Raw genomic sequence first — 18,327 nt, 5'->3', positions numbered from 1 at the left:
GTCAAAGCCCCTGCTCAGTGCAGGATGATGATAGACCTGAGGTTTATCCTGGGATCATCCAGGGTTCGCCCCTGCCTGAGCACTGGATCCCCTGTGTGTCACCTAGATGAACAGGTTTGACCCCTGGATGATCCAGGGATAAACCTTAGGTCTAGCTATGGCCATCATCTCTCTCAGATGGCCACCCAGCTGTTTAAATACGTTCAGTAAAGGAGACCCCACCATTTTCAAGAGTCACTCAATTTCACTGCTGAAAAGCCCTCAATATTAGGTTTTTCCTAACACAGACTTCTCCAACCTGGTATGTTTTGGACTTCGACACCCACCCCCACCCCACCCTTCAGAACCAACTACTGGGGCAAATTGTCAAGAATCCTGGGAGTTATAGTCCAAGACATCTGGAGAATACTAAGGCCACAGCTAGACCTAAGGTTTATCCTGGGATCATCCAGGGTTCGCCCCTGCCTGAGCACTGGATCCCCTGCCTGTCACCTAGATGAACAGGTTTGATCCCTGGATGATCGAGGGATAAACCTTAGGTCTAGCTATGGCCTAAGTTAGAATCATAGAATCATAGAATAGCAGAGTTGGAAGGGGCCTACAAGGCCATCGAGTCCAACCCCCTGCTCAATGCAGGAATCCACCCTACAGCATCCCCGACAGATGGTTGTCCAGCTGTCTCTTGAAGGCCTCTAGTGTGAGAGAGCCCACAACCTCCCTAGGTAACTGATTCCATTGTCGCACTGCTCTAACAGTCAGGAAGTTTTTCCTGATGTCCAGATGGAATCTGGCTTCCTTTAACTTGAATCCATTATTCCATGTCCTGCACTCTGGGAGGATCGAGAAGAGATCCTGGCCCTCCTCTGTGGGACAACCTTTTAAGTATCTGAAGAGTGCTATCATGTCTCCCCTCAATCTTCTCTTCTCCAGGCTAAACATGCCCAGTTCTTTCAGTCTCTCTTCATAGGGCTTTGTTTCCAGCTCCTGCCTATCTCTCCTCTCTCATCTCACACTATCGCCCCGCTCGGGCTCTCCGCTCCTCTGATGCCATGCTTCTCGCCTGCCCAAGGACCTCCACTTCCCTTACTCGGCTTCATCCTTTTTCTTCTGCTGCCCCTTACGCCTGGAACGCTCTTCCAGAACACTTGAGAACTACAAACTCAATCACTGCTTTTAAAACTCAGCTAAAAACTTTTCTTTTCCCTATAGCCTTCAAATATTGAGTTTGTTCTGACTCTATACTGTTAGCTTCACCCTACCCGGTGCCTGTTTACACTTCCCTGTGCCTGTTTGCATTCTCCTTCCCTCTTTATTGTTTACTACAACTTATTAGATTGTAAGCCAATGCGGCAGGGTCTTGCTATTTACTGTGTTATCTGTACAGCACCATGTACATTGATGGTGCTATATAAATAAATAATAATAATAATAATAATGATCATCCTGGTTGCCCTCCTCTGAACACCCTCCAGCTTGTCTGCGTCCTTCTTGAATTGTGGAGCCCAGAACTGGACGCAATACTCTAGATGAGGCCTAACCAGGGCCGAATAGAGAGGAACCAGTACCTCACATGATTTGGAAGCTATACTTCTATTAATGCAGCCCAAAATAGCATTTGCCTTTCTTGCAGCCATATCGCACTGTTGGCTCATATTCAGCTTGCAATCTACAACAATTTCAAGATCCTTCTTGTTTGTAGTATTGCTACAAACTGGGGCAGGCTGGCTCAACATTTAGCCAAAAATTGTTTCCATGCAACATCCAACCACTGGTTCTGGCCCTGCCCTCTGGGGCAACTGAGAACAACTCTGCTCCAACTTCTGCATGACAGATCATTGAAGACTGGTATCATAAGAACATAAGAGGAGCCACGCTGGATCAGACCAAGGACCCATCTAGTCCAGCATTCTGTTCACACAGTGGCCAACCAGCAAGTGGTGTGCATAGGCTTACTGCCTCTGCTACTGGAGGTATTGCATCTCCCCATAATCTATTCTTCTCCAAACTAAACAACTGTTTCAACTGTTTCTCATTGGACTTGGTTTCCAGACCCCCTCGTCATCATGGTCCACCCTCTGCAGACTATCTGTACATCCTCTGTACATGTTCCAATTTGTCAGTGTCCTTCTTAAAATGTGGTGCCCAGAACTGGAACTCAGTACTCTAAATGTGGCCTGAGTAAATGCAGAACAGAGCAGAACTATTACTGTTGCACCATGTCCTGCTTGTTGGTCCCTGGCCGATGGCTGGTTGGCCCCTGTGTGAACAGAGTGCTGGACTAGATGGACCCTTGGTCTGATCCAGCAGGGCACATCTTATGTTCTTATGTTCCCATCACTTGGACATGATGCTTCTGCTATTGCAGTCTAAGACTGCATTAACTTTTCCACCTAGGAAAGGGTATGCAGAGTTCATCGCCTTTGAGTCGACCTTTTAGCCCCCAGTTACTGAAGTAAGCACGGCAGGATCCATTTTCACAATTTTGACACCATGGGTCACATCCTCACTCATGTTACATATACTATATTGATCCTCCTGGTTAGAGCGCTGGTGTCACTTGTAGCATACTTGCCTGGTTGGCAGAGATCACCGGACCCAAGTAAACACCATTAAACTAATGACAGTTCTACACCATACAGTTCAAATGATTTGTTAGTCATTCCCTTTCACCAATGAGATCCGGGAGCTGTAGTTCCATGCCAAGTGGGCAACTAAGCAGTTTCAGAAGCATTTTTAGCATCCTAAACTACAATTCCCAGGATTCTTTGGGGAAACGCCATCGTGGTTGGTGTTGAGGGTAAGCATGGTTGGGCACCTACCAAAGGGACACACCCTAGCAGGGCCCACTGACAGCATCCCACTGGAGTGGTTTCTCCTCTTCACCATGGCAACCTGCTTGTCCACCTGCCTTTCACTCTGGCCAGACGATGGTGGTGGTGGTGAGGAGGAGGAACAGGAGATGCCATTGCCTGCTTGTCCACTGGCTCTCTGCCTGTCAAGCAAGCAGGTGGTAGCTATGATGAGAAAGAGGAGGAGGAGGAGGAACAGCTGGTGCCAATGGTGGTGAGAAGGTAGATTCACTGGGGGACAGGGCCCATGGAAGGTGTCCTGTTGAAGGGCCCTCAAAACCCTGGAAGCCAGGTCAGTTAAACTGGTATAAAAATAACTAATATACATAAGAACATAAGAAGTGCCCTGATGCTGGATCAGACCAAGGGCCCATCTAGTCCAGCACTCTGTTCACACAGTGGACAACCAGCCATCAGCCAACAACCCTCCCTCCTGCTACCAACTGTCTCTGCAGAGGCCACCAGTGAGGGAGGAAGCAGCAGCCAGGCACCTCTCCACCGTGCCTGGGTCCAGCTCCAGCTGAGAGCCCCCTCCCTCCTGCTACCAACTGTCTCTGCAGAGGCCACCAGTGAGGGAGGAAGCAGCAGCCAGGCACCTCTCCACCGTGCCTGGGTCCAGCTCCAGCTGAGAGCCCCCTCCCTCCTGCTACCAACTGTCTCTGGAGAGGCCACCAGTGAGAGAGGAAGCAGCAGCCAGGCACCTCAACACCGTGCCTAGGTCCAGCTCCAGCTGAGAGCCCCCTCCCTCCTGCTACCAACTGTCTCTGGAGAGGCCACCAGTGAGGGAGGAAGCGGCGGCCAGGCACCTCTCCATCGTGCCTGGGTCCAGCTCCAGCTGAAAGCCCCCTCCCTCCTGCTACCAACTGTCTCTGGAGAGGCCACCAGTGAGGGAGGAAGCAGCAGCCAGGCACCTCAACACTGTGCCTGGGTCCAGCTCCAGCTGAGAGCCCCCTCCCTCCTGCTACCAACTGTCTCTGGAGAGGCCACCAGTGAGGGAGGAAGCAGCAGCCAGGCACCTCTCCACCTTGCCTGGGTCCAGCTCCAGCTGAGAGCCCCCTCCCTCCTGCTACCAACTGTCTCTGGAGAGGCCACCAGTGAGGGAGGAAGCAGCAGCCAGGCACCTCTCCACCTTGCCTGGGTCCAGCTCCAGTTGAGAGCCCCCTCCCTCCTGCTGTCAACTGTAACTGCTGAACTTTGCAACTAAGATTGTAGTGCCTGAATTTGCTTTCCTTTTCTCCCTCCTCCTCCTCCCTCCCAATCCCCTTTCCTTTTGTGTCATGTCTTTTAGATTGTAAGCCTGTGGGCAGGGACTGTCAAGAAATACTTTTGTAAGCCGCCGTGAGAGCCTTTTTTGGCTGAATGGCGGCATAAAAATCCTTAAATAAATAAATAAATAAATAATCAGCCAAGGATGAACAAGCAGGAAATGGTGCAACAGCATCCTCCCACCCATGTTCCCCAGCAACTGGTGCACACAGGCTAATTGCCTCGAATACTGGAGATAGCACACAACCACCAGGGCTAGTAGCCATTGATAGCCTTTGCCTCCAGGGACTTATCCAACCCCCTTTTAAAGCCATCCAAATTGGTGGCCATCACTACATCTTGTGGTAGTGAGTTCCATAATTTAACTATGCGCTGTGTGAAGAAGGACTTCCCTTTATTTGTCCTGGATCTCCCACCAAAATGGGATGATCCCCGGGTTCTAGTATTTTGACTACATTTGTAAGGTAGATATGTCCTTACTACAGAGACGACCAATGCTTCAAGTATAAGACCAGGCATACTTTATTCCTACCCATAGTCTTCCACAAAGCAGTGCAGACAACAGGTTCTCAAACTATGGTCTGTGAGCTCCGTTCAGGTGGTCGGCGCAAAAGCTGCAGCACAGGCAAGAACACCTGTACTTGGCTCTGCATTTGATGTAGGGTGACCATATGGAAAAGAGGACAGAGCTCCTGTATCTTTAATAGTTGCATAGAAAAGGGAATTTCAGCAGGTGTCATTTGTAGATATGGAGAACCTGGTGAAATTCCCTCTTCATCACAACAGTTAAAGGTGTAGGAGCTACACTAGAGTGACCAGATTAAAAAGAGGGCAGGGCACCTGCAGCTTTAACTGTTGTGATGAAGAGGGAATTTCACCAGGTTCTCCATATATACAAATAACACCTGCAGAAATTCCCTTTTCGATACAACTGTTAAAGATACAGGAACCCTGTCCTCCTTTCCATATGGTCACCCTACATGTGACCTCACCTTCTCCAATAAGCATCCAGTAAGCACTCCTGGGGTCCTGAAAATGCCAGGGGTGTAGAAAAAGAAAAAGAAAGAAGACCCCTGAACAACTGGCTACATTTTAGAAGGTATGTGGAAAACCTGTCCCCCCTCCCCAAGGAGAAAATTCTCCAAAATTCTCCCCTCCCCCAGCCTCTTTCACCTGAGTTTTCATCCTCCCCCCTGCAAAAAAATGCTGAAAATGGAATGGTTGGAATTTTCAGCACAGCACTAATTTGATCCTTTTTTTTTCTTTTCTTTACTGACCATAGACGTCGAGGCCAGTTTTGATCAGGACTAGGTTATGGTATTGGCCAAGAGGGCCCTGACTTTGGGGCCGTGATTGGCCTTCTATGGTGCTGGTGCAATCGATTCTGTTGTCCCTAAAGAGTTACAGGACAAAGGGGCACTTCTCCGCAGCCTGGCCATTTTCATAGCATACCGCTGGCTTTGATGATAAGATTGGGGCTGAATAAAAATGCATAACTTATATATGACCCGTTCTTTTGCCTTGATTTGTAGGACAACAAAAAGTTTATTAAAGATGAAAAAAAAAGTTTATTGTTTGGTGTTCCGTAGGGTGGCAAGAAGAAAAGAGTTATTATACTGAAGATATGACAATGGAATCAGTTACCTAGGGAGGTTGTGGGCTCTCCCACACTAGAGGCCTTCAAGAGGCAGCTGGACAACCCTCTGTCAGGGATGCTTTAGGGTGGATTCCTGCATTGAGCAGGGGGTTGGACTCGATGGCCTTGTAGGCCCCTTCCAACTCTGCTATTCTATGATTCTATGATTTTATATCTCAAGACTATCCATGCCAGATCAGACCAAGGATCCATCTAGTTCACACAGTGGCCAACCAGCCGTCAGCCAGGGACCAACAAGCAAGACACTGTGCAACAGCACCGTCCCACCCATGCTCCCCAGCAACAGGCTTACTGCCTCTCATACTGGTGGTAGCACATAGCCATCAGGACTAGTAGCCATTGATAGCCTTCTCCTACTAACATCTTGTACCGTCCAAGAAAGTTCCTACTTTTGCCTGTAGCTCCTGTAAATATCTTGATAGCATTAGTGTCCCCAGGACTTCATTCCGTATCGTATTCCCTTTCACCCCAAAAGTAGCAGGTGGCCCATTCTAACACTCCAATTCAATTGTACGTTCAGCAGCGTATAGAATAACGTACCTTTGGGAACATCCATGGGGTTGAGGCTGCCAATCAGATCTCTGACGTTAAGACCATCGCCATCATCCTTACTCAGCCAATTGTTGCATGGGAAATAAAAGCGGAGGTGGGGCCTGTTCATGTCCGTCACTATCACACGATCCAGAAACCAGCCTGGGTTTATTGATGTGTTGTCATGCTCAATTCTGCAACACAAATTATTATTATTATTATTATTATTATTATTATTATTATTATTATTCTGCCTCATAACCTGAGTTCACAAAGATTAAAACCATGAAAATGCAATATATAAACAATTTTAAACAATCAACTGTACGACAAATCCAGGGCCTGATTAAAAACTCATCACGTGCTGCCGAAAGTCTGAGTGAAGAGAAACCTGGCACCAAAAAGATAACAACGTTGGCGCCAGGCGGGCCTCATTGGGGAGATCATGCCAGAATTGGGGGGGCCACCACTGAGAAGGCCCTCTCCCTTGTTGCTGTCTTCCGAGCCTCTGGAGGAGGCACCCAGAAGAGGTAGTTCAGCAAATACGGAGCAGAACTCAGAATGAAATACAACCTTGCATCTCACTCAAAGAGCTGTCTGTTTATGACTTGGGCCGTTTCTACACCTGCCTATTTTTCTCGGGATCATCCTGGGATCATCCCTGTGCATGCAAATGATACACAGGGGATCCCGGGAGCAGGCAGGGATGAACCCTCCATTTTCCTGGGATAATCCTTAGGTGTAGAAAGGGCCTTAGTAAACTTTGCCAAGCCCTTCACTTTCTGAATGCTGCCTGTTCAATTCAGCAACTTCTGCTAAAGAGAAATGCCTTGCTGTATCACAGCAGAGGTCCTCCTAGCCTAGCATTCTGTTTCCAACAGTGGACAGCCAGCTTCTTCTCGGGAGCCTTTAAGCAAGACATGAAAGCAATAGCCCTCCACCCTTTTTGCCCCCCAGCAATCGGCATCCAGAGATACACCACCTACAAATCAGTGGTGCGGCTTGGGCAGAACCTTAGGCTCAAAGTTCAGGGCCACACAGCCCAGGGGGCTACCAATGAACACCTTCAGAGCATCAGGTGAGGAGGGCATCAGAACCAAACTCTTTTTGTTTCCTCTAGTCATGACGATGCTGTGATTCAAGTGGATGGAAAAGCAAAACTGCCCATGTTCAGAGTATTATTTTTAATCAGGGCTGACAATAGTTTTGCTGTTGTTCTAACAGACCAGGAATGTAGAAGCAGTTGCAATGCAGGGAACGACAGTTGAGAGGGGGAAGAAAAATGTTTGTTGCCTGATTTATATCTTAAATAAGACATATAGCCGTCTACAGGGGTGCAGCATGAGGCCATGAAGTTCAGGGTCTAAAATTACCTAGCTGTACCATTTCTCTGAATATAGAAGGTCGGTGCTTTCATTAGGGGGGAGAACAGAAGAGGGGGCTGCAATGAAATTCACAAGCCTCATCTCCTGCCTGACCCCACAGCCCCACCCAGGGGTCGACACAAGCCACCCCCCTATTTTGGCTCCTCCTACTTAAGTGCACTGAAATAGAAGAACTAAGTCTACATTCTCATGGGTACCCATAGGGTGACACTATGAAAAAGAGGACAGGGCTCCTGTATCTTTAACAGTTGCATAGAAAAGGGAATTTCAGCCGGTGTCATGCGTATGCATGCAGCACCTGGTGAAATTCCCTCTTTACCACAACAGTTAAAGCTGCAGGAGCCCTGCCCTCATGACCAGATACAAAAAGAGGGCAGGGCTCCTGCAGCTTTAACTGTTGTGATGGAGAGGGAATTTCACCAGGTGCTGCATGTGTACAAATGACACCTGCTGAAATTCCCTTTTCTATACAACTGTTAAAGATACAGGAGCCCTGCCCTCCTTTTCACATGGTCACCCTAGTGATCTGTCCCAACCAGACCTGGGATTTAATAAGACTTGGAGTAATGAGGTTGCGGGTAAGAGCTCTTCTAACCTTATAGTGCTTCATTGATGACACCAGTAGCAGATAGAGAATTTGCAGTTCATATCAGATCTTGTATATAAGTAAAATTTTGGTCCCTATCCAATCATACTCACCACTCACTACAACAGGAGGCCAACCCAACTCAGTGAGACTTTACTCCAGAGAGTACGGAGTCTTGAGGAGCACATATTTTGAGAACTCCAAATGTGACTCATTCCAGGCCCATTTTTATTAGTAGGGTGACCGTATGAAAAGGAGGACAGGGATCCTGTATCTTTAACAGCTGTATTGAAAAGGGAATTTCAGCAGGGGTCATTTGTATATAAGGGAAACCTGGTGAAATTCCTTCTTCATCCCAACAGTGAAAGCTGCAGGTGCCCTGCCCTCTTTTAAATCTGGTCACTCTAGTATAGCTCCTGCACCTTTAACTGTGGTGATGAAGTGGGAATTTCACCAGGTTCTCCATATATACAAATGACACCTGCTGAAATTCCCTTTTCTATGCAACTGTTAAAGATACAGGAGCCCTGTCCTCCTTTTCATAGGGTCACCCTATTATTAGGGATGTCTGTCTCTGGGAAATCTGGCCCTTTTTTGAGCACGCCACATTTCCACGAACCCCCCCCCCTCCCAAATTGACTTGCATTTGTGAGCCAAGCTGCAGGTTGCTTCCCGAAATCTGGGAACTTTTTCCAGGGGGGAGGGGTTATTTGTGTAAAAAGCAATTTGCACAGAGCCACTTGGTAAGTTTCATATTGTATTACATCTCTGCCTGGCAGTGAGGTGGGTTAAAACCTGTTTGAATGAATTTAATATATTATATTGTATCTCTGCCTGGGAGTGGGTGGAAGAATCCTCTCACAACCCATTTGCTCCACCTCATGTAGGATGACCATATGAAAAGGAGGACAGGGCTCCTGTATCTTTAACAGTTGTAGAGAAAAGGGAATTTCAGCAGGTGTTGTTTGTATATAGGGAGAAGCTGGTGAAATTCCCTCTTCATCACCACAGTTAAAGCTGCAGGAGCTATACTAGAGTGACCAGATTTAAAAGAGGGCAGGGCTCCTGCAGCTTTAGCTGTTGTGATGAAGAGGGGATTTCACCAGGTTCCCCATATATACAAATAACACCTGCTGAAATTCCCCCTTTCTATGCAACTGTTAAAGATACAGGAGCCCTGTCCTCCTTTTCATATGGTCACCCTAGCCTCATGCAACTCTTTGGCTCCACCCTGAACCCCACCAACCACCACTGCAGGTGGGGGCTGAAATCATGACTCTCTCTCTCTCTCTCTCTCTCTCTCTCACACACACACACACACACACACACGAGTCTTCTAAAATGGGAGCACTCCCAAAATTCGGGGGAGGCAGGTGAAATTCCAACACCTGAAATTCCAACACCAATATAACTATAATTGCTAACAAGGGCAGACATGAATTTTCCAAATCCCCTTTAAAATCCCTCTAAATGAGGAGGTTCTGACCAAAAGACCACCCTAAGGACTACATAGTTTATCAGTGCCGTGCATCTGATATATTAAAGCCAGGTGGAGGTATTCTAACCTGCCCTGTTGCCCTAGGGTAGCAATAATGTCATTCTAATACCTTATCTTCTTTATCGTTCCAACGTTGTTGGTTCTCACTCGAAAGACATCTGTTTTACTCCTTTCGAAGGCAGAGCAGCTCCTGAAATATAAGTGCAGCAGTCATAATATGCTACCGTTCGTATCAGATGAGATCATAATCCTATAAATACAAGATAAGCACGATGTCGAGTCTACTTCAGAGACCTCCAGAACGGATGTTTCTCATGACACGCGGCCATGCAAAAATCGTGTTCATTTACATGAAAAACTTATCCCCTTCCAACACGTGGGTGATTTGAGAGATGCTAGCATGCCTCGTTGTGATCATCTTCTCAGGTGCGTTAACCAAAGTGTGGTGGTGAAATGGACATGCGACAGGGGTTACCGGCACGCAACCCCGAAAAGGAAAAGGAACAGAAAGCCGTGGAGGGGTGATCACAAAGGTGCCAGCCTTTGAGGAAATGCATGGCATTTTATCGTATCTTCCACGCGGAGCACAACAGGGATATAAATTGTCATGCATTTTGCAAGGCTTTTCATCCGTGAACGCTCTGAAAACCGCTCGCAGGGAGATGCATGAGACTCCATCCTTTTGCCATATTCTGTGAGCAGCGTGACCAATTGGGAAGCCACCGTGTTCTCGCTTACGGCGTTTCTGTGGGAGATCGATCGATCAGTTATTACAGTCAGACACTAGCAGGAGCCTAACAGGTGCGAATGATTTTCTCCTGGCTTAGCCTGATATGTTTTTCAGAGTGCCTGGTGCTTAGGAGACGGCGAGTGGGTGGGAAAAGAGGAGTCAGGAAGCAATGAAAGAAAATTACGTAAATGGAAGGGACCCACTGAGAAAGAAGAACAGCAAGAAACTCTTGCGCTATTAGCAGGGAAGGGGTGTGTACTGTTTCAGTTTTAAGTCAGGAGGAGAGCATAGGTATGCACAAGGGGTGTGCCGGGTGGGCCCAGGCACACCCTAATGTCTCAAGAAATAAGCATCTCCTTAATCCTCCCCTCACCTGCAATGGCCCTACCACAGTCAGGCAAGCCAAACATAGAATCATAGAATAGCAGAGTTGGAAGGGGCCTACAAGGCCATCGAGTCCAACCCCCTGCTCAATGCAGGAATCCACCCTAAAGCATCCCTGACAGATGGTTGTCCAGCTGCCTCTTGAAGGCCTCTAGTGTGGGAGCGCCCACAACCTCCCTAGGTAACTGATTCCATTGTCGTACTGCTCTAACAGTCAGGAAGTTTTTCCTGATGTCCAGCCGGAATCTGGCTTCCTTTAACTTGAGCCCGTTATTCCGTGTCCTACACTCTGGGAGGATCGAGAAGAGATCCTGGCCCTCCTCTGTGGGACAACCTTTTAAGGATTTGAAGAGTGCTATCATGTCTCCCCTCCATCTTCTCTTCTCCAGGCTAAACATGCCCAGTTCTTTCAGTCTCTCTTCAGAGGGCTTTGTTTCCAGACCCGTGATCATCCTGGTTGCCCTCCTCTGAACACGCTCCAGCTTGTCTGCATCCTTCTTGAATTGTGGAGCCCAGAACTAGATGCAATATTCTAGATGAGGCCTAACCAGGGCCGAATAGAGAGGAACCAGTACCTCACATGTAGCAGGGCATCAGTGTCTACAGTGTTTAATTAATAAATAAAAATTGTCCTTCATGTTTGAGTATTCAATAAATGTTCACCTTTTTTTAAAAAAAAATTCCCTGGGTGCACACCATAGTGGAATGTGCTGTGCACACCTACGGAGGAGGGACATGGAAGCAAAGGACAAGCAAAGTTCCCAGCAAAGTTGAAAGCAGGTGTGCAAAATCTGAGGCCCACCTGGGGTCTCAGTATGGGGTTCAAAGACAGAAACACCCCCCCCCTTTACACCAAGAAGCAATCATTTCGAAATTTCCCGGGTTTGGTGCAGTTTTTGCCTTCTCTTAAAGGCTTAGTAACTGGTAGTAAAGGCTTTAAGCTAAGATACGCTGGCATTTCATTGGGGCTTCCTGATAGGAAGCTCCCACAAGAGTTTCTGTGAATTCATTCGTCCGACAGAAAGAGGTTCAATGCTCCTGGCTTAAAGTCCCGATCTTGGGTTATGCCTTACGGCAGCGATTGCCAGGAGATTTCGGACAGACAACGAGAAATCCTATTTCACACCGTGCATCATTAGGGTGAGCATATGGAAAGGAGGACAGGGCAGCTGTGTCTTTAACAGTTGTATAGAAAAAGGAATTTCAGCAGGTGTCATTTGTATGCATGCAAAAAAGCTGCAGGAGCCCTGCCCTCTTGACTAGATACAAAAGTTAGCAAGGCTCCTGCAGCTACAGCTGTAATAATAATAATAATAATAATAATAATAATAATAATAATAATAATAATAATTAATTTATTACCCGCCTCTCCCTCTGGATCGAGGCAGGAAACAATATAGAATACAAAAACATGAAGAGGGAGTTTCACCAGGTGCTGCATGCATACAAATGACACCTGCTAAAATTCCAGCTTTATCACAACTGTTAAGGATTTAGGAGCACTATCCTCCTTTCCATGTGGTCACCCTATGCATCATTAACTTCTGGCTTTCTCTGCCACAAGATGGCTTCCCATGTGCCTGTGTGTTTTTCCTATGGGGCCAATAACAGCCCCGGGTGGGGTGCTTTTCAGCAGTAAATTAAACAGGGGGAAAGGGTAAATCCCAGCTCCTCCACACTGTGGACCCAATCTGGATTCCCCCACTCCCCTGAAGCTGCTGTAAAGTTTAAAGGAGGGGGTGCAGAACCTCAGGCTCAGGTCCCAATCTGACCCACCGGGGCTCCCCACCTGGCCACACCCCTTCCCCTGGCCCCACGGATCATTTGGTGGTTCCCCATCTTTTGTGCCTGCCTCCCCCCCCCCCCCGCCCCATTCTAGAAGGTTAATGCCCTTGCTAAGGCTTAATTAGTAGCAATAAAAGCTTTAGGCTAAAACAGGCTGGTATTCTTTTGTATTTTAGCTCCAACCTTTTACCTTCGGGCCCCGCCCACTGCTGGAATGTGCCCCCCCAGCCCCCCCCCCCGTGAGCTTCTCTGAAACTGAATTCGGCCCTTGGGAGAAAGAGACTCAACCCGCCTGGAATAAAGCAAGCAGAGATGCCTGCTCACATCACAGTCTTTGCGTTTCGTGGTGTGGGCCCCATGGATGGGATCAAGCTTTGCAAGTGTTTACTGTGTCACAGAACAGCGGCAGCAACGTCATCGGCATGGGTCAGTCAGCCACCATGTGTCTGTAGAGCCATGGATGTGGCCTGAAATATGCACACACCTGACAAAGACCTGCATGGATTCTGGAACACCAAATTGATCAGCCTTTCTCTGGCTAGGGCCTTCCAGATGTTTTGGTCTACAACTCCCATCAGCCCCAACCAGCATGACCAATGGTCAGGGTAATGGGAGTTGTAGTTCAAAGCATCTGGAAGGAACCAGGTTGGCGGAGGCTGTTTTAGGCAGTAGCCACGCTCCATCTTATTTTATTTATTCATTTATTATTGATTTATATCTCACCTTTTTTCCTGCAAGGAACCCAAGGCAGCATACATAATCTTCCTCCTCTCCACTTTATCCTCACAACAACAACCCTGTGAGGTGGGTTAGGCTGAGAGTCTGTGATTGGCCCCAAGTCACCCAGTGGGTTTCCATGGCCGAGTGGGGACTAGAACCCGGATCTCCCAACTCCCAGTCCAATACCTTAGCCACTGCACCACACTGTTTCTCTCCAGCCTCCCTAAAGAGTACACTAACACCTATGTGCTATTGATGCTATTCGGTTTTCACAGTGGTCCCTTGGAACCATGGGTTGGACATGTGTCCTACTTTGCAGAGGGCAGTCCTCTATTTGAAGGCCTCCTCTACTTGAAGGTCTGTCCAGTTGAAGTCTGGCTTAAAGATAAAGACCCGTAAGAAGGGAGGGAGGGCAGGGGGCCTTGAAATTGCCCAACAGCCCAACTAACAATGGCACATGTCTTTTCTCCCTGACTGTTCTTCCATATTTATTGAACAGCCTTCTTAACACGCTGTGCCTTTTGTTCCCCCCACTGCCGCATCTCTCTCACACTATAAAACTGAGAAGTTGCAGCTTTCTGTGTTATGTTAAGATCTACGGCTGAACATCAGTGCCTAAGAGGGAGGTACAGGAATGATTTTTTTTTTAATGAGAAATATGTTCAACATCTGTTTGTCACAATAGCTAAATGGAAAGTCCGTAGTTAGAGGGGGTGAACCTCTGAAGACCAGATTCTGGGAACAAATGCTGCTTTCATGCCCTACTTTTCACCTTTCCAGAAGCATCCAGCTTAGGGTGACCATATGGAAAGGAGGACAGGGCTCCTGCAGCTTTCACTGTTGTGATGAAGAGGGGATTTCACCAGGCACTGCATGCATACAAAGGACACCTGCTGAAATTCCCTTTTCTGTACAACTGTTAAAGATACAGGAGCCCTGTCCTCCTTTCCATATGGTCACCCTAATCCAGCTAGCCTAGGGTGATACATATCCTGTATCTTTAACAGTTGTATTGAAAAGGGAATTTTAGCAGGTGTCATTTGTATGCATGCAGCACCTGGTGAAATACCCTCTTCATCACAACAGTGAAAGCTGCAGGAGCTATACTAGAGTGACCAGATTTAAAAGAGGGCAGGGCACCTGCAGCTTTAACTGTTGTGATGAAGAGGAAATTTCACTGGATTCTGCATGCAGACACATGACACCTGCTGAAATTCCCTTTTCTATGCAACTGTTAAAGATACAGGAGCCCTGTCCTCCTTTTCATATGGTCACCCTAATCCAGCTAGCCAAGACTGGGCATTATTATTGGATGCTGGAGTAGCTGGGCTTTTGGGTGCAACAAAACAGGGCTTTTTTCACCATATACTACAGCTATAGCCTATGGGCCAAAACAGACATTATTTTAAATCTGTGCCTAGCAGCTATGCCTTTTCTTTTCCATTTTTTACTCTAGAGTAGGTGCAGGGACTCTGACTTGGCTTAGGACCATAACATGGGGGTAAGGAGGCTTATAAGATCCAGGTTGAGGCCCTTGCACTGACTCTACAGTAAAAATGTGGGTGGGGGGAGGCATGGCTGATAGACAAAGTAATATCTGTTTTGGCCATATGCTACAGCTAAAGTTGCCAATCAGACTTACAGTAGAACATAGTTTTCAAAGCTGGGGGTGGAAATTCTCGAAGAGAGGATAGTAGAAAGGGAAGGCTCTTTCCTTTCTGATTCTACATCACCATGCTGGAGAAGAACAGCACAAATTCACACCAGTAGTAAAGCTTTTTTTACACTGATCTTTGGCTACCAGGGCAATAGTTAAGTGTGAGAACCAAGGCCGGCCCTCACATGAAGTAGGATGAGGTGCCTGCATCAGGCAGCAGAGTGGGAAGAGCATTGAATTGCATCGGTCACACACCCCCACATTTCCGGCGGGTTTTCTAGAGAGTCCCACCAGCAAGAGAGCAGCTGGGAGAGTTCTCTAGATTGTCTGCCTGCCCTCTGTGTGCCTTATTATGTAGGATGACCCTATGGAAAGGAGGACACAGGGCTCCTGTATCTTTAGCAGTTGTATTGAAAGGGGAATTTCTGCAGGTGTCATTGGTATGCACACAGCACCTGGTGAAATTCCCTCTTCATCACAACCGTTAAAGCTGCAGGAGCTCTGCCCTCTTTTTGTATCTGGTATAGTAGGACTGAGGAAGACTCCTTTCATGTCCCTACGGAGTTGCAGCTGGTCCGTACTAACAACAGTTAGCAAGTTCTTATTTTCCACCAAAGGATTTTTTTCAGCCTCGTTTACAAGAAGTAAACAGTGTTTTCTTTCATTCACTCATTCCTCAGACTAGGAAAATACAGAAGGCTTCAAGGTTGGGCAACCTCAGCCATCCATGACCTTTAACAGCTCAATCCTTCACATAGCTACTCAGAAGCAAGCCCCATTCAATGCAATGGGGCTGACTCCCAGGTAAGGGTTAGGCTAGGGATTTGTATCCAATGTGAGTCCTACTTAAAGTAGACCCATTGAAATGAATGGGACTTCAATTAGGCATGACTAACTTGAGCCCCATTCTTTTCAATGAGTCTGCTCTAAGTAGGACTCACATTGGATGCAACGCTAGGATTGCAGCCTAAATTGGGGGATGGCTACATGGGGTAAGGTTCAGACTCTCTACCACCACCACCACCACCACCACCACACCATAAATATATGACTTGGGGAGATGAATGTTTTTGAGCCTTCCTAAACGATCTCTGCCGAATCTGCATTGATCGTATCAAATACGGCAAACAGGCCTGAAATTTCATGCATTTCCTTTACCATTCCCATATTATTTGGCTTTATGGGATTTTCGTGTTTGAGTTGCTTCAGCGGGGAAAGAAGCTCTTTTGAGGGCAAAATTTAAAATAGCTGCAGGTACCTCTTGCCGGCGCTGTAGAAATGGAGAAAATGTGGTGTTACAGCACGAGATCAGCATTTTCGGAGACACATTTGCATCCAAAGGAAAACAAGCAGGCATAGCAAAGAGTACAACTCTACAGCTAAGGGGTTGTTAGGCTGCAATTCTATACCCACTTACCTGGGAGTAAGCCCCATTGAACTCAATAGGACAGGGGTGTTGAATCTCTTTCAGCCTGGGGGGAGCCTGCATTCTAGGGGGCAGGGCCCAAAGGCAAAGTGGGCAAAGCCATAAAATAGAAACACACCATTTTTTTAGCTTAAAGCCAGTAAATAAGCTTTAGGACAGGCGTTTGAACTTTTTAAAATGGGAGAAAACGGCACAAAAAGTTAAGAATACACGAAACGACTGCAGGTCAGAGGGACAGGTGCAGCTAGGGGAAGGGGTCAGAGCCTTCGGGAGAATCCCAGCAGGCTGGACTGGGACCCCCAGAGGGCTGGATTGGGCCCCCGAGCTTGAGGTTCTGCACCCCTGCTATAGGACTTAATTCTGAGTAGACATGTATAGGATTGTGCTTTTAAACATTCTTTGTTAAGACTATTTTACCATTTAGAAACTGATTTAATTTACTTTTCTGGCTGCAAAGAAAGGAGTAGGGTGATCTTTTCTGATTCAGAACCATAGAGGGTCAAACTTATGATTAACATTTGTCTCTCTAAACCATGCCCTTTTGCGGATCAAGTGCATCTGTATTAAAACCGGTGGCATGGCAAAGAGGGTGTGCGTGCAAAGGTTGGTAAACGTCCAAAGTAGACCTGAAAAGGAGAGAAGTCCCGGATGCAAAGGTTTTATTTACGGAAAGCCCAATACTCATGGGAGACCTCGAGCCAATTCCTTCAACCTCAGAAACACCTGCAAGGAACTTTTAGGAAAAATCTGTCTTTAAAAAACACACCTTCTTTATTAGTACGAATATAAATTACAACCTTCCAGACGCTTTTTCCAAGCCGCCAGTGAATTACATCAGAAGATATTTTGCTACGAGTATCTCTGCAACTGTTTTCATAAGTAAGTATGCGTGCACAGTGTGTATTAGGGCTGTGCACCACTTCGGATCCGAATTCCGAATCCGAAGTGAGTCAGGGGAGGTCCGAATTGATCCGAAGCAGTTTGGGGAGGTCCGAATAGCTTCAGACTGATTCAGATCGATTCGGACCCTTTCCCAAGCACATATACAGTATGATTTGTGCATGACTTATGCTTAACTGTATACACAGGCCTTACTGCAATGTGCTATGATATGTTTTTTAAAAGAAGATAATGCTGTGATGTGTTCTCTTCTCATTCTAATATTATTACAATCCCTTGAAGAAGGCCTAAAAATGAATAAGAGGCTGAAACAAGTTGGGTTTTCCATATATAAATTCTTTACATTTCTCTCCTTTTTGACCATGGCAAAGAGGTTATCTAATCACTCACGCAGCTCACCTGTCAGTTTCTCATGCGGTTTTTGTACATTTTAAAGCAAAGCAGAAAAGTCACCTCTTTGCGGATCTGTTCTTATTCCACTACCTTTCCCATAAGTGTAACATCCCTTAAAGCATGTAAACAGCCCCACCTACTGACAGGTAAGCAAATAACCACATTCTGAGCTTTAAAGCACTTTAGAGTGGCTCAGTTAACTATAGTGCACTTTGTGTGAAGCCACAGAATGTGCAGGGTGGTGTGTCATTTCATTTCATTTCTTACGTTGCTATACCACCCAAAAGCCAAAGCTCTCTGGGAGTTTAACAAAGATTAAAACCTGAAAAAAAAACTTATAAAAACCATTTACACACAAACATATAACCAGACGGCACCCAGAGAGAGAGAGAGAGAGAGAGAGAGAGAGAGAGAGAAAGAGAGAGAGTACTAAAACAATTTTAAACAATCAACAATAAAAAAAATCCAGGACCTGATTAAAACCTGCTGTCATAGAATCAAAGAATAGCACAGTTGGAAGGGGCCTACAAGGCCATCGAGTCCAACCCCCTGCTCAATGC

The 18,327-nt window shown here is 46.8% G+C and overlaps 1 protein-coding gene across 1 annotated transcript in view; it reads right to left on the bottom strand.

The window, feature by feature from the left end:
• LOXHD1 (lipoxygenase homology PLAT domains 1) overlaps positions 1-18,327 on the bottom strand; it is a 250,714-nt gene that overhangs the window by 222,741 nt on the left and 9,646 nt on the right. The window contains exons 5-6 of the mRNA XM_063128805.1: positions 9,882-9,962; positions 6,313-6,497 (exon numbers count right to left, since the gene is read on the bottom strand). Coding sequence (XP_062984875.1) covers positions 6,313-6,497; positions 9,882-9,962 — 266 coding nt within the window. The remainder of the gene's footprint in view (positions 1-6,312; positions 6,498-9,881; positions 9,963-18,327) is intronic.

This window comes from Elgaria multicarinata, chromosome 6, assembly GCF_023053635.1.
Source record: "Elgaria multicarinata webbii isolate HBS135686 ecotype San Diego chromosome 6, rElgMul1.1.pri, whole genome shotgun sequence".
Lineage (NCBI taxonomy): Eukaryota > Metazoa > Chordata > Lepidosauria > Squamata > Anguidae > Elgaria > Elgaria multicarinata.
Note: the sequence above shows the minus strand (reverse complement) of the source record. Positions and strands in the feature narration are given on the sequence as shown.